Consider the following 16,086-nt stretch of genomic DNA (forward strand, 5'->3'; position numbering starts at 1 on the left):
TTTTACTTGAGTTGAGTAGGTGTACAGCCAATATCACAAGTGTTGGATTAAATCTGGTTCAGACTCGATTATTTACAGACCGCCACCATATAGCAGGAATATTGCTGAGTGCGAGTAAATGGAAACTCGCTCACTCTAAAAGTTACTAAGTTACAAATCACTAGAAAGGAATTGGGAAAATTATATCAAAGACAGTGATGGTAATATTCACCCCGCAACAGTCATCAAGCTTCCAGAATAGGCCTTGGTCGAGTATCCAGGATGAAGCTGATCTTCCCACAACTGGTGCTCTTCTTGTAATGATGGATAGATAGATATTCGTTATTTCCTCTAATTGAATGACGATTACAATATGCAGTGATAATATATTGTACGTCAAACGATGAAGATGCATTAGTGATATAGTCAAAAATGTTCATATACATACAAGTGTTTTAGCAAGTATCGCCATTTCCTTATAAAATATGTTACATTAATTATTACTTTGCCCACACATCTCTTTCTAGTTCCATGATACATTCTATTGGACATCCACCAAGTAAAATGCAAGAAAAATATCATCGTCTTGATCCCAGATCTTAACAAAAGTTTCACATATGGAGTTAAAGAGTTTATTTCGGTTATTCATATTATTCGTACATGGCATAAACACAGGGGCGTGTCACGCTTAGAAACAGCGTTAGAATTACATATAGGTACATAGACCCTACCCTAGTACTATATAAAAGGATCCTACTAGGGTAGGGTCTATATACCTATTTGTCTTTCTAATGCTGTTTCTAAGCGTGACACGCCCCTGTTGGCATCAACACGTGCTTTACAATATCATTGTCGACAGTTTTACAATAACATTCTCTTGAAACTCTTGAAACACCATGTAATGTGATGTGATTGAGGTAAAAGCCTGAACGTTCTCTAACTCTCTGGGGCAGTCAACACTGGAATAATCCGGAAGGCCGAACAATGTCCACACCAGCCTTGTCTCCCAGCTAAATGTATTTACCAGCACACCACTGCTCTCCGGTGAATCCTGACAGAACCAATGGAACAAATACAGTACTGTTCTTTAATGATATACAAACACTGCCACAAAACACCATTCATTAAAACTCAGGTCTGACCACTTTGTGTTTGTGTGGTAATGTCCCTCACTAGAACTTCAAGATAGGTGATTTGTCCTTTTTGTGCTCCAAACACGTCACATCTGATCACATACATGGTTATGATATGTGTATGAAAATGTTATATCACAAAAACGTAAACTAGCGGGACTGACACTTTGAAACACAAATGTGAAACTAATTCTCTAAAAGAAAGCCATATCACATGAAAACCACTCAACACAATAAGGTTTGTTACTCTTCACTACCATGTCAGTTGGCTGCATTTCTTACACCAGCCATGTTCCAGGGTCTTGTTCTGAGTATGAGATTATCAAGCTAGCCAGAACTTGTTTCTTACATCAATAGATAATTTCAATAGATTCACACCATTAAACGATACCTGTCTCAGAGTATAAACGACCAGTGGTGCTAATATTCGATCGTTTTTACCGGTAATAGGAGACTCAGGAGAATAATTTACAATGGCTTATCGTGCCAATGCCAAACCAGGTAGAACCCCATGGGCCTCGGCGTCATAGACCGATTGCTCTCGCATGTAAAATTCATGTAATTCATGTAAATTGATGGAGGGAATAGAAACTAATCACCTTGAACAAAATCCAAGCTTATTAACAAAATCAGATCCATTCAGGATTCCGGACTTTCAAGTGTAGACCAGCTTGTTCGTCTGGAACCTGAGGCACAGGAAGCTATTTAAAATCAGTACATGTTGTGTTGTGGAAAAGTCACATGACATGATTTGGAGAGAAGTTCTTTTTCGATTCCAATTGTGGAAATCTGGAATAAGAGGTAACATGTTTAAGTGGATATGGTCCTTTTTTCGTGAGAAGGTCAAGAACTGTTGGCCATGCCTGTTGGTGATTAAAATTGGTACCCCAAGGTATAGTTATAAATCCAGTTATATTCCATCTCATTACAAGGACCTGATCCTAAATATCAATGCTGCACAGTTTAAAGATTATGGATCGTTTTGTAGGTTTGGGCATGTTTCGTTTGTCTTGGAATCTATACAAAACTGCCTGAGGAGCATCAGTACCTAGTGTTCAAAATGGGCGTTTAAGATATCCCAGTCGATGGCGTTAATAATCAAAGTTGAACAATTCCTCACGATATTAATCTAGCTCTCGGACACCATAAATTGGAAATAGTAACAATGTTCAAATTTCCTGGCGTTAGTTCTTAGCAGTGAATGCCACTGTCACGTCATGTAACACATTTGTATAACACATATACTCAGGTAGCCAATCTAGTAAGTGGGTACTCATGAATCAGTCATGTCCTGGCTTTACAAGCCCTGATCTCATCTACACTTGACTATGGTTACATTATTTTCCTGTCTGCGTTTAAATGTTATCTCAATAACTTTGACCTTATTCAGTCGAGAGTTTATGCACAAGAATATGCACAAGGGCATATGCAATAACTCAAATATCAGCTCTTCAAGGTGTGTTTGAAAGATGTTTCTGCACTTCTAAGGTAACATGTGTGTATGAATTACACAGGAATTGTTAATGACACATCCCCGTAACCTCTTCTCAAGCCCGGATTGGGTTCTGAGCTCAATTTAATTGAAAATAAGAAAATGGGCCTAATATATAAAAATGATAACTCAAGACTTTCTGTTTGAACGTTATTCTAATTTCTGACACATATGCAACGTGCATTCAGAGTCAAGTTTTTATACCAGACCATTATTATGGCTTTGATGCAATATTCTCATAGGGTCATAAATGTTGTACTAGGGGAGGGGCAGCAAGTTTGTACATGTAGGGGGGTCACTTACTTTGCACATAATTTTTAGGGGGGGATCATTCACATTGTCAAATCTTCTCCGCACTTTTTATTTTCTATGATTTTGGTTATGGATGTTTCATGTTTCAGTGGTAAACGAATCGGTTTCAGTTTTAAAGATTTCATGCTTACACTGAAGACTCCATAATGTTAAATATACACGTATGTGTTTTAAAATGTAATAGTTTGTGATCCCTATTAGTTGAAGTCAGTGTTTTGAGCAAATTGGTCTCCCTCTTGCCACGTCCAGCTGAAACTGCACTTGTAACGGTGTCCAACACAGATCGATTGGGCATGTCTTAGAGACTTGTTTGATTGTGTCTCAAGGTACCATGGACCTTTGCTCATAATGTCAATGTTTAACATGCCTGTGTAAAAAAACTAAATGCTCCCTCATATCCATTTGGGAGTAAATCATCGTTACAAAATAATTTACATACATTTTACCGTTTTCTTTTCAATTTCCTGTTAATATTCATTGATATATAAATAACCATCAATATATCAAGATTAAATATAATTTAAATGTAGTATTTTGTACTTCCACACGTTATATATATTAAAAAGGGTGTAAAACTATATTCTGAATTGTTGTTAACTGAAGACTGTACACCATTCAGACTGTGTAGTATGAGGGGTGTAAAGTATGTAGGCCATCAGCCATAAATATAGATTTGGAGCTACTCAAAGTAACCTTTTCTAATGCCTTCCGAAAACCGCGAACATCCGCGTTAGAACTGACTTTGTTGACACGGACGAGATAAATGTGTCAACTTTGCTCTCTGAGAGAAATATTCTTAAGGACCATCCATTCCGTGGTGAAAGAGAAATCGTGTCACCTAACGTTACTGGTAAAACAATCATGGAAGTGACAGTACAATTAGGGCATCTAACAATGCCAATTCTGAAGAAAATGACATAATTTAGCAAGTATATTGGATACTACACAGAGCAAGGTATCCTGCGACGAAGAAGATGCATTTATTGGAAATCTTATTTAAGCTGCTGGGAATACAATCATCGTAGATGAAGTAAGGCAAGCGTTATTAGATGAATGTAAGACAATCGAACAATGTCTGTGTCCAGATAGTGTCTGGAAGACAGGAAAAGATATATGATATAAGAACGACGAAACATGTTATCCAAGGATTACTTGTGCTGCAGCGAGGTTCTTTGAGGACATTGGTGATGATGTCCTAAATATACAAAATAGAAGATTGAGAATCTTTAACCACAAAAGCACCAGTATTAAGAAAGGCGAGAGCACTATCAGCGTAACCAAGATAACATTCTGAAGGATGAGTTGAGCTGAGTTGAGTTGGGCTTCACGTCACATCGGCATTATTCCAGCCATATTGAGACGAGATCAAGTCTGCATTCATAAACATTTTAAATCAAATAACTTTTATTTTAAAAACATATATATTCATTACATTATTATTTAAAACAGAAAATGTGGTAGCACCAAATTTCAAAAGCAGGCAATTTGTTATGCACATTACATAGTTACAATTTATGATACAGGTCGACTTCCCTCAGGTAGTTAACAATGAGATGCCCGCTCCTTACAAAGTCGTGTCTCCTTACAAAGTCGTAGTCAGCTGTACAGTGGTAATAAAGAGTGGAGTGAGTGAGTTTAGGTTTTACGCTTTTTTAACATTGTTCCAGCAATATCACGGCGGGGGACACCAGAAATGGGCTTCACACATTGTACTCATGTGGGGAATCGAACCCGGGTCATGCAATGGTGATTACGTGCGACCAAGTGTTCTATTGTGTAACTGGGTGGTGTTTACGTGCGACCAAGTGTTACATTGTGTAACTGGGAGGTGCTTACGTGTGACTAAGTGTTACATTGTGTAACTGGGAGGTGCTTACGTGCGACCGTGTTACATTGTGTAACTGTATGGTGATTACGTAGTGGATGTAACTGGGTGGTGATTACGTGCGACCAAGTGTTACATTGTGTAACTGGGTGGTGATTACGTGCGACCAAGTGTTACATTGTGTAACTGGGTGGTGATTACGTGCGACCAAGTGTTACATTGTGTAACTGGGTGGTGATTACGTGCGACCAAGTGTTACATTATGTGACTGGGTGGTGATTGTTACATGTACTGGGTGGTAATGGCGTGCAACCAAGTGTTACATTGTGTAACTGGGTGGTGATTACGTGCGACCAAGTGTTACATTATGTGACTGGGTGGTGATTACGTGCGACCAAGTGTTACATTGTGTCACTGGGTGGTGATTACGTTGCGACCAGGTGTTCCATTGAATGACTGGGTGGTGATTACGTGTGTGATTACGTGTTACATTATGTGACTGTGTGGTGATTACGTGCTACCAAGTGTTACATTGTGTGACTGGGTGGTGATAACGTGCGACCAAGTGTTACATTATGTAACTGGGTGGCGATTACGTGCGACCAAGTGTTCTGTTGAATGACTGGATGGTGATTGCGTGCGACCAAGTGTTCTATTGAATGACTGGGTGGTGATTAGGTAGGACCAAGTGTTACATTGTTTAACTGGGTGGTGATTACGTGCGACCAAGTGTTACATTGTGTAACTGGGTGGTGATTACGTGCGACCAAGTGTTCTGTTGAATGACTGGGTGGTGATTACGTGCGACCAAGTGTTACATTGTTTAACTGGGTGGTGATTACGTGCGACCAAGTGTTCTGTTGAATGACTGGGTGGTGATTACGTGCGACCAAGTGTTACATTGTGTAACTGGGTGGTGATTACGTGCGACCAAGTGTTACATTGTGTAACTGGGTGGTGATTACGTGCGACCAAGTGTTACATTGTTTAACTGGGTGGTGATTACGTGCGACCAAGTGTTCTATTGAATGACTGGGTGGTGATTACGTGCGACCAAGTGTTACATTGTGTAACTGGGTGGTGATTACATTCGACCAAGTGTTACATTGTGTAACTGGGTTGTGATTACGTGCGACCAAGTGTTACATTGTGTAACTGGATGGTGATTACGTGCGACCAAGTGTTATATTGTGTAACTGGGTTGTGATTACGTGCGACCAAGTGTTACATGTTGAATGACTGGGTGGTGATTACGTGCGACCAAGTGTTACATTGTGTAACTGGGTGGTGATTACGTGCGACCAAGTGTTACATTGTGTAACTGGGTGGTGATTACGTGCGACCAAGTGTTCTGTTGAATGACTGGGTGGTGATTACGTGCGACCAAGTGTTACATTGTGTAACTGGGTGGTGATTACGTGCGACCAAGTGTTACATTGTGTAACTGGGTGGTGATTACGTGCGACCAAGTGTTACATTGTTTAACTGGGTTGTGATTACGTTCGACCAAGTGTTACATTGTGTCACTGGGTGGTGATTACGTGTTAAGTGTTACATTATGTGCGACTGTATGGTGATTACGTGCGACCAAGTGTTACATGGGTGGTGATTACGTGCAACCGTGACATTGTGCCACTGGGTGGTGATTACGTGCGACCGTGTTACAACTGGGTGGTGATTACGTGTTACATTTGTGACATTATGATTACGTGGACCAAGTGTTACATTGTGTGACTGGGTGGCGATTACGTGCGACCAAGTGTTACATTGTGATGGCGTGCGATTAAGTGTTACATTGTGTGACTGGGTGGTGATTACGTGTTACATTGTGTGACTGGGTGATAACAACGTATGACGAGGATAGAATAATATATATTGCTCACACCACCATCCCAAAGAGTCTCACCGTGTTTTGTTTCACTCACCCCCCAACGTTCACAATGTCGGTGGCATTCTCACCATTCCAAACATTCTCAGTATGCTGTGCATTTTTATCATTCCAAACATTCTCAGTGTGGTAGATGTTCTCTCTGTGTTTAACACTCCTCCCCGATGATATTTTCTATATGCTATATATCACTCCAAACAGTCCCACGTGCTAGGTAATGCTATGCCCCATGATGCCGATCCGGGTTAGAATTGGACTTCAACAACCCATGCATGTCGTAAGAGGCGACTAACGGGATCGGGTGGTCAGGTTCACTGACTTAGCTGACACATGTCATGGTATCCCAACTGCGTAAAACGATGCTAATGCTGTTGATCTTTGAATATTTACACATCGTGGCCATATAGCTCGAATACAAAAAATAATAACCTCTAACATTGTCAGTAAGATGGTGTTTTTCATCGCCCCAAGTTCTCAGTATTCTAGACATTCTCATTTTCGCCAACAGTGTCAATGTGCTTGGTATTCCCTATGTGTAAGGTATTCAAATGGCCCTTAACAATGGCCCTAAATGGTCTCACAAACCTTATTGTCAAAATGCAAGACGATGTCATCACCCCGAATATTACCAGAATGCAAGACGTTCTCATCACCCTCCAAACGCCTTAGCCCTTACCCGCTCCCTTTTCACTCAATACACTCTCAGCCAGTTATCACAGATTTGTCAAAAATGTGCAGAAAACATCTCAATGTTAAAAATGATAACAAACACATGTTCATACTCAGTTAAATTTTTTATTGACGTCAGCAAATAACGAGACACATCCCTTTAACATCACAACCTTGGGTAGCCATGGTAACGGTGGGATATTACACATTCAGTTTGACATTTTGGCAATCGCGTTGAATGTGATTGGTTAAGGTTGATGAACAATACGTTATTTTCATATGAATATTTGATGTTGTTGTGACCTTTGTATGATAAAGATGGTTCATCTGCAAAAATAATGATTCAACTGAACCTATGAAAGAGCTGTTCACCTGCTGGGAAAGCCTCTATGTTTTATCACTCCAATGTGTGTACATATACAGCGAACAGTTTGAGTAGTAGGAGTAGTATTGACTCAGCAGATGCATTTAAAGCGATATTCTCTATAATAAATATAATTTTAAAAATAGCTCGGAACATAATAACTGTGTGGGGTTATGTTGTCTCGGCTTTTTCCGTAAACGATTGCTACGAAAAGTGCCGAGTGATATGATACAGCTACCATATATGGACATTTCCTGAAACCCGTGGAGACCTTTATCTTCCTACCAACACGCACATACATACATTGATACGGTATCACGTCGAAAAACCAAAATTGTTTACACGTCAACAGATTATTACTTTTGTTTTTACTCAGAGAAATGTGTAAACAAGTTTGGTTTAAGGTTAGGTTTCCTTTCTTGCGTTTAACATAGAGATCAAGGGGAAGAAAGGCGAGTGGGACACCAGATAGTTAGGATGAAATACAACTACACATTATGCACAATCTAGCACTAGATAGTACTACTACATGTCGACGACATTGCACATCCACAGAAAAATAAATTGGTTGTTGTCTATTTATGTATACAGATAATTTGTACTTAGTCCCTTTCAATAAATATATTTCACGATTTGTTAATGGTCCTCCATGCAGACTATCCACAGCCATGCACGTCTTTGTACAACACGTGACAAGATACATCACATCCGGTGTTCACATCTCATCCGAGACGGCGAGATCAAAGATACGTCACGAAACGTATTCCTTTAGATGATAAAGAAGTTACTTCGTCTTCCCAATTTCGATCTGCCCATCAAATTTGAAATTTACTTTTTCCTGTAATCCTGAAAACAAGAATGAAATACACCTTTAGACAGTGTATATCAAATATGAGAGACGATGTCAATGATGTAGGCGATGCGGACATTTTGCAATAGAGCGTTCATTCCGAGTAATGTAAAAAAAAAAATTAGGTGCCGAGGCTTATTCGTCCTCATTTAACCCAGTAATGAATATATATTTTGTAAATGATATCGAACCATTCGCTACTATAGCTGCGTTTTTGGAAGTGACGTCCCAACCACCAGTTTATCTTAAGAGTTTCTCGCTCCCCTGAGCGTTATTTGATTATATTACACGATTGAATATAGAAAATGAAAGAATCGGTCCTTAACATGTTCTGTGCTAATACCTAGTCCCTTCCCAACTTACCTGGTAGTATGGGGAGTCTTCAGACAGAGCACTGGCGAGTGCCAAGAGTCTCTTATAGGCCTGCTCATAGTCCCGTTTCTGTTGGGGGATGAAGGCTCCCCAGTGTGTTTCGGGCTCCCGGCTGAAGGGGTAGAAGTACCTCTTCCTGATGCCTGGCAGGTTGCTCATCATTTGGCGTTTACTGGGCACGTACTCCGGTTCCTGCTCCAGCTCCTCGAATGACTCAGGGTAGGAGTCCTCGGCTGGGTATGGTTCGTAGGGCTCGTACACTGGAACCTTCGGTGCCTGCTGGTACATGTCTAGCAGGGAGGCCACCTCGTCTTCGTATCTAGGCTCTGGACGGTAGAGCTCGTACAGATCCTCCTCGGTGAGCTGTTGGGGATAGCCTTCTTCATCTCCGTAAGAGTAAGCGTCTATGTCGTCAAGGAGGTCGCGCTTGATCCTCTTGGATCGCTTCACCTCGTTGTGGATCATGTCTCCCTCTGTGATAGCACGGCTACGCCTGGAACTGCGACGGCGGCGATAGGGGTAGTAACTGAGGTCGTAGGGGTAATAGTCTTGCTGTTGGGGTTCATTGCGTCCCTTGTCTGTATAAATAGAGGACAGAGGTATAATGTTTTTCTCTATGAAAAGAACACCTTTTTTATTACTTTTTACTACCTCAAATTATTTTGTTCACCGGACAGTGAAAATGGAATCATTTGAGTTATTACTAGTAACTGAGTTAACTCAACCGAACAGGTGTAAGTAAGATCCAGACAAGAAATCAAGGGCAACTGAAACTGTGTTTGGTATTACACACTCAATGATCTATGGCTGAAATGTATAAAAACAGTTCTCCGATGAAGTAGTACGAGTACATAGTATATAATAACAGGGAAATGCATACTCTTGCAAAAATAATATGTCGATTTCAACGACCGAATGAACATATTAATGCTCTTACAAGTTTACTTCTTTCTCATTCACAAACGTGTCCTAAAGTGTGAATATCTAGTATGTATTTTTGTCTCCGCTACACAGCAGTCTTACCATTTTCCTGCATGTAATAGTATAGGTCCAAGAGCGGCGTGCTCACATCGCTTCCAACTTGAGCCACATCTGCACCTTCTGAATCGTCTGTCTGATCTACATCATCACCCTCCTCTGAAGCCTCAGATACCTCCTCCTCCTCAGCCGGCACATCGTCACTAGGCCCCTCAACAGGAGCTCCAACTATCTCCCCGGGTCCTTCCTTGCTATTGTCGGCAAGTATGTCCTTCAGTTCTTCCTCAACAGAGTCAGTCTCAGCTTCGCTGACTCCATCGCCAACCGGACCTTCTGGCAGCTGCTGTTTGATGGCGGGAACAACCGGCGCGGTCTGTCCTTGGTTGTCGTCTGCTTCCACTGCCGTCTGCTCCTGGACGCCGCCTGCTACATGTTGGTCTTCGGGGATAAAGTCTTCCTGTTTAGCGGGTACTGCGATCACAGAGCCCTGTTCATCTAAGCTACTGTCTTTTGGTACTACGGAGACGGCAGGGTCACTTTTCTTCTTCTTTAAACGAGGGTCGTTCTGTTGGTTGCCGAACAGGATCGCCTCCTGGTCGCGCTTGGCTGCAACGATAAGGGTAACAAATACTGATTGTGTACACAGTTTCAACAATCTACCATTGCCCGATAGATATAATCTGTCTTGAGGCTACATGCACTAATCCATCAGATTCTGCACATACACATCAACTCTTCATGTTAATAGTGTGACCCGGTGGGGTAGACTAGTAGGTAAATCGTTTGCTCGTCATGTAATAGACCCAGGTTCTATTCGCCATATATTTACAATGTGTGTGAGCGTGAGACTTTCTTATATTTTCTGCAATGATATTGCTTAAATATTCCTAAAGGCTTCGTGAAACCATAACCACTCACTCACACATGTAAACAGGACAACATATAGTCATAAGTAGACTTTTTCACTTTCAGAACACTATAAAACTGTTACCATGGTTGATTCATAATTCTTAAGCAGTGGGACCTTTAAACATGATTTCACCGAGCGTCAGATTGACGTGGGAGGAAAACAAAAGCCACGCACGTCGTAGGCGTTTATCGATTTCGTGAAACTCTCAGTTCAGCTTTCGTGTAGGACTGAAAATCAATGCTGGATTCGACCCATGAAGAATACGTGATTCTTTAATATCACTATAGTTCATCTGTCTTCAGATTTCTGTTTACTATAGTTAATGTCACGATTTCTGCCATATTACTATAATTAATATGTCATGGCATAACCAGAAGTTGCATCGGAGTGGTATACAGTGGTGAGAGCCGCACTCACATAAGTCTCTGCTTTACCCTTTGGCTGTTGCAGTGGTACAGTTTTCCTGCGACTCATCTCCTTGTTTGTTAAATGTCACAACGTGTGAGTAGGATGCAAGTAGGATGCATACAAATACCATTTCTTTCTGATGTGTGGCGACATTCAATCATTCGACGGATACACGTATTCAATAGAGATCGATATACACCAGTGAGGCCACGCCCTTTCCATGCGTGTCACCTGATCCAGGAGCTCCAACTCGCCACTCACTACCTCACACAGGATATGTCAGGATATTTTTGTTTATTGCTTAACGCCACACTCGGCAACAGTCAGAGATGAAACATCCATTCCGGCCAAATGAGTTTAGACCAGACAGTACAGTGATTGCATCACAATCTAGCCACTGTACCCGAGGGGCGCTGGGGTAGTGGTTTAAGCGTTCGCCCGTTACGCCAAAGGCCCGGGTTCGATTCCCCACATGGGTACAATGTGTGAAGCCTATTTCTGGAGTCCCACGCTATGATATTGCTGGGATATTGCTAAAAGCGGCGTAAAAATAAACTCACTCACTCACTTTACCCGAGACGATCATGCCAGCAAGCCTAATTACGTGACTTGTTATCACCTCTTCACAACGCGCATGGGTTGTTGTAACCATGCTAACAAGGAGATTCAGGGATCGACTGATATTTTTCAGGAAACCTTGTACTTATTCAATAAAATGTACGTCTTGATAGTTCACAAAAACCAAGACTGCATGTTGTTACAACAGGAATGACGCAGAGGAGAGAATCTGATCTAACTTATTGAACAATCAATATAAATGCTGTTTATATAAGTTGTACATTTCCACATCACGATATTGATTGTAAATCAATTGAATTTCCATCCTGCGTTTGAGTTTGGCAAGATATAGGTTCATTAGCCGATTTCATCACTAAAACGGTGAGAGAAATATTAACCCCCAGAAAACATCCATTAATTGATAACCAGAGAAGGCATGCTGTAGGCGATATAAACTCGGCCATTAGTTTCTAGTGTACGTTGACAGGTTCAACGTTACTATGGCAACGCAGTCTAAGTAAACTTAGGCTCAGTATTATTCGTTACACTGCTATACTGAGTCTAACAAGAGCGACCTATGCCCGTCCAATCAAACGCGAGACGGCCGAACGGATTTTACTAATCAGACAACGGCTACTATTTAAGGTTTGGCGGGATTTACAAAATGGATTTTCTCTTCCCCGGTCGCCAACACTGATTATGATTATGAAAACCCACATAAAAGACAGATATATGACCTGCAGAATATACGCTTTGGGGTTTCTGTTGACATGGCTATCATTAGCTAATATTTCTGCAAGCTGACATCCTTGAATAATGACAAAACGCTATTCTCAGCGACTGTTTTCTCACTGTTGTGGCCACTCTCCTACCCAGAGTTCCATGCGGCAAGCCAGCATAGTATCTCTGCCACAGGCCAGAAAAATGTGACGATTCGTCACATCTTGCACCGTCCATTCAATATAATTTACATATTTCACAACTCTTTTATTTTTGACGAGTCTACACAACTAATTAAACATCTTTGATGGAATGGTTTAGTTTCATGGAGAAAATATCCTAAAACATGTAACACTATTTCGATTTGCGTAGCGATCCTTTGTTTACATAGGTTGTACGGCTCCACGTGCTGTCATCGAAGCTGATGGAGAGCAAACGATGCAGCCAGTTTGATATCTAAATATGTACTGTAATAGACTTTACTGTCGCAGTTGTGGAAGAATATATATGTAACAATGTAAAACATTATGAAGAGAGCGCCGAATAGCTTTCGTGAGTCCAGTCTCTTCTTATTATGAATATGCGCGTTTGATTATAAACAAGAGAAAAGTCCGGTCACGTGATATGCAAATTAGCCTGTGGCAGTGATGTTATGTTAGTCATCGCTGTGCCGGAGTGTGTGTTGTGGCGTGCTCCATGTGCATCACTCGGAAGCGATCGTACGGAATATAGCATTCGGAATCGTTCGGGTACAAAACATTTTCGAGGTAAAAGTTCAAAAGGTATGTTCGAATGTCAGCTTTCGCGATTTGGTAAGCTGTGTTCTTCTGACGCGACCTTCCACAAGGTTTTGTTAGACTCAGTATAGCAGTGTTACGAATAATACTGAGCCTAAGTTTACTTAGACTGTATGGTAACGTGAAATACAGACCAATCTGTCAAGAATATCATCATATAATACATTTACCTGCATGAACACGCTAATTCTTATCCTTGTAGTTCCCAAGTATAGTTTTTCATAATCAACAATATTGGTTTTAATTTTTATATATTCTATAATATTTGTGGAGTTTTGTTCAAGTTCGACAGGTCATTCATGACAGCGAATTAGCAAAATACAAGTGGCATGTTATGAAATTGATTTTCGTTACATAAATATATAGAACGTCATACTAGTGCATTTGGATGTTTTGTATTGAACGAGAAGATGTCATGGAAGCAGAGAAACAACGAGTTCCCATGACATCATCGAGTTCTATATTTATTATATACCCTCTTACCTTGCATTAATCTGTTACCTAATAAAACAAATCATAGCGTAGCAATGTAGAACCGACAGGGGTTCAATACGGAATCTGGGGTGCAATACGGAATTTGATGACGTCATTTATAACACATCCAAATGGGACGTGGTTCTTCCGATCAGTTGATGCGGCTCTGATGATATTCGCCGGGGTTTTCGAACAAAGATGGCGAAAGTATGAGAAAGGTCAGTACTTTCAATAACAACCTGTCTATTTGCAAATGTTTAGGATAATCGATATGGTTCTCTGTTATTGCTGTCTGGTGCCGCCCAGTACGACAAGTTTCGCCTGTCACGTAACATGTGTTTCTTGCGAACATGGCCCTTTTTCGAGAAAAGTAAGAAACGAGTAGTCCTTTGGTCTGGACCCTTGCACATTCGTAACTACTCGTGTCATTCCGACAAGCCGCTTCTTGTAGGTCACGGATGTTGCAATTATATGTGCAGAGTTGCGTCCCTTGACGATATCCGCTGATTTTTTTTGTTCGGGTGGCTTTCAGCAACAGGCTGCGTTAACAAGGTCAGTTGTTGAGAGTTTTATTCTGAATTCATTTTAATCGTTTTTCGAAACTTTGGCACTGAATCATTATCAAAACACATACCCTACAGAGTGTTCCAAGATCGATAGTCGTACATTTATTTAATGCATTTCATATGCAACAGTGAAATATTCTCGTGGGTACGCGTCTTCAACATCATTGAAGTACAGATGCATGAGCGTCGATAGCCAGGTTCTGTTCTAGATTAAACAAACAGCAAGCGCACATTTAGTCACTGGAGGTTGATCAAAGATTTAACCACCAGGCCGCCTCGGGAATACATAGTCTGAGGCATGTTGACTTATTGGCATGAGGTAGGGGAGACAGGCCCTGTCGGCCAAGAGCATTGTAGTTTATGAGTTCATAGTTGTTTAAAGGCCTTGTTCCTTACTCCAACATAGAGGATGAGTGTTTTGAGTCTGCTAGCTTGTTTGCGATGTTCATGTGATGCTTAACGCAGAACTCAACGACATGACGACAGACTTCAAATAATCGAGTCTGTCGAGACAACTTTGCAATGAATATTGGAAATATAGGCGACAGAACAGTTTCCATAATCATAAGAAAATCACTATCCTGAAATCACTGAAATGTGTCTGCTCAGTCTCTCTTGGCCTCTTTATTAAGCGATGTTGCATTTCAGACCAGAGCACTCTTTCACATTCTCATGAAACATATTTTGTCTGGGTTTGTGGTGTAGACCCAAAGCAGGAACAATTAAAGATCTATTGAACGCAATCAAAATCAGTCTGCCACTGAAGGAAGGAATGAACTAAAGATAATACTACTATTTGGAAACTCTACTTAATAAATGTGTAAATGATGTTTGAAATAATACCTTGACCAATTCTTCTAAACAGAAGTATCTGTTTGTCACATATATGTGTATTATGAAATTATTTCACATTATCCCTACTCAGCAAACATATGTGATAGCATAGTGTTTTGGGACACTAACTGGAAATCCATAAATAGCAAATTGAGCAAGGTATTATTCTCAGACAGCAGGAGTGTATTTTATACATAATCACAGTGGACTCTAATGTGGGGTAGCTAGGCTATGTCACGAACGTGGAGCTGATATCACGTGGCCTTTCACAGACAGATGATGTTGTATCCATTCTCTGCCTCTCTGACATTGTAAGTCATATATTGTGTCGGCCACCTTCTGTCGGAACTGTCTGCCAGGCTCCTTCCGTCCACATGTACTCGGTCTTGTGTCGCCATGTTCTTCGACTGTCGGAACGCTAAAACCCGGTTTCGATCGGCTAATGTGATTGGGTAATGCCTGAGTCCTGGTGTGCCTGACTCCACATTTCTTAACTATTGCTAACAGGGACGGAAATTCATTTTGCACTCGCTGTGGACAAAACGGCACCGTCGCACTAACGAGGTTTCGCTACCTGAATTGCATTTCGATATAAATATGGATATTACACTGTGTGGTCTTGTCCAAGGCTCACAGTCATCCAGTATCATCTACCGTAAAACAAGTTTTAATATTGACCAAACTCGTTGTTAACAAACGGAAGCCGTGGAAAATCAGTTTGCTACGCTCCATAGTCCTTCGTACTGGGCGATGTCAACAAAAAGACATTCAACTACAATTATAATGCATCCACCCGATGCCATAGCATGGCCGCTGTGGTGTTAATGAGATAGAACATCTTTCCATTTCACGCATAGTTTATGTGTCTCGTTCTCGGTGAAAATAACGGCACTGAGCTCTGTATCCTATATAGGTCCAAAATGACTTCTTTGATTGGCATTCTAGAAGTTGAGGCGA

At 40.9% G+C, this 16,086-nt stretch overlaps 1 protein-coding gene across 1 annotated transcript in view; it reads right to left on the bottom strand.

Moving 5' to 3' along the window:
• Positions 1–7,410: 7,410 nt before the first annotated feature.
• LOC124281728 overlaps positions 7,411–16,086 on the bottom strand; it is a 43,662-nt gene continuing 34,986 nt past the window's right edge. The window contains exons 3-5 of the mRNA XM_046717697.1: positions 9,908–10,468; positions 8,876–9,462; positions 7,411–8,508 (exon numbers count right to left, since the gene is read on the bottom strand). Coding sequence (XP_046573653.1) covers positions 8,491–8,508; positions 8,876–9,462; positions 9,908–10,468 — 1,166 coding nt within the window. The 3' untranslated portion in view covers positions 7,411–8,490. The remainder of the gene's footprint in view (positions 8,509–8,875; positions 9,463–9,907; positions 10,469–16,086) is intronic.

This window comes from Haliotis rubra, unplaced genomic scaffold, assembly GCF_003918875.1.
Source record: "Haliotis rubra isolate DU_JTF1 unplaced genomic scaffold, ASM391887v1 Scf289, whole genome shotgun sequence".
NCBI classification, from domain to species: Eukaryota; Metazoa; Mollusca; class Gastropoda; order Lepetellida; family Haliotidae; genus Haliotis; species Haliotis rubra.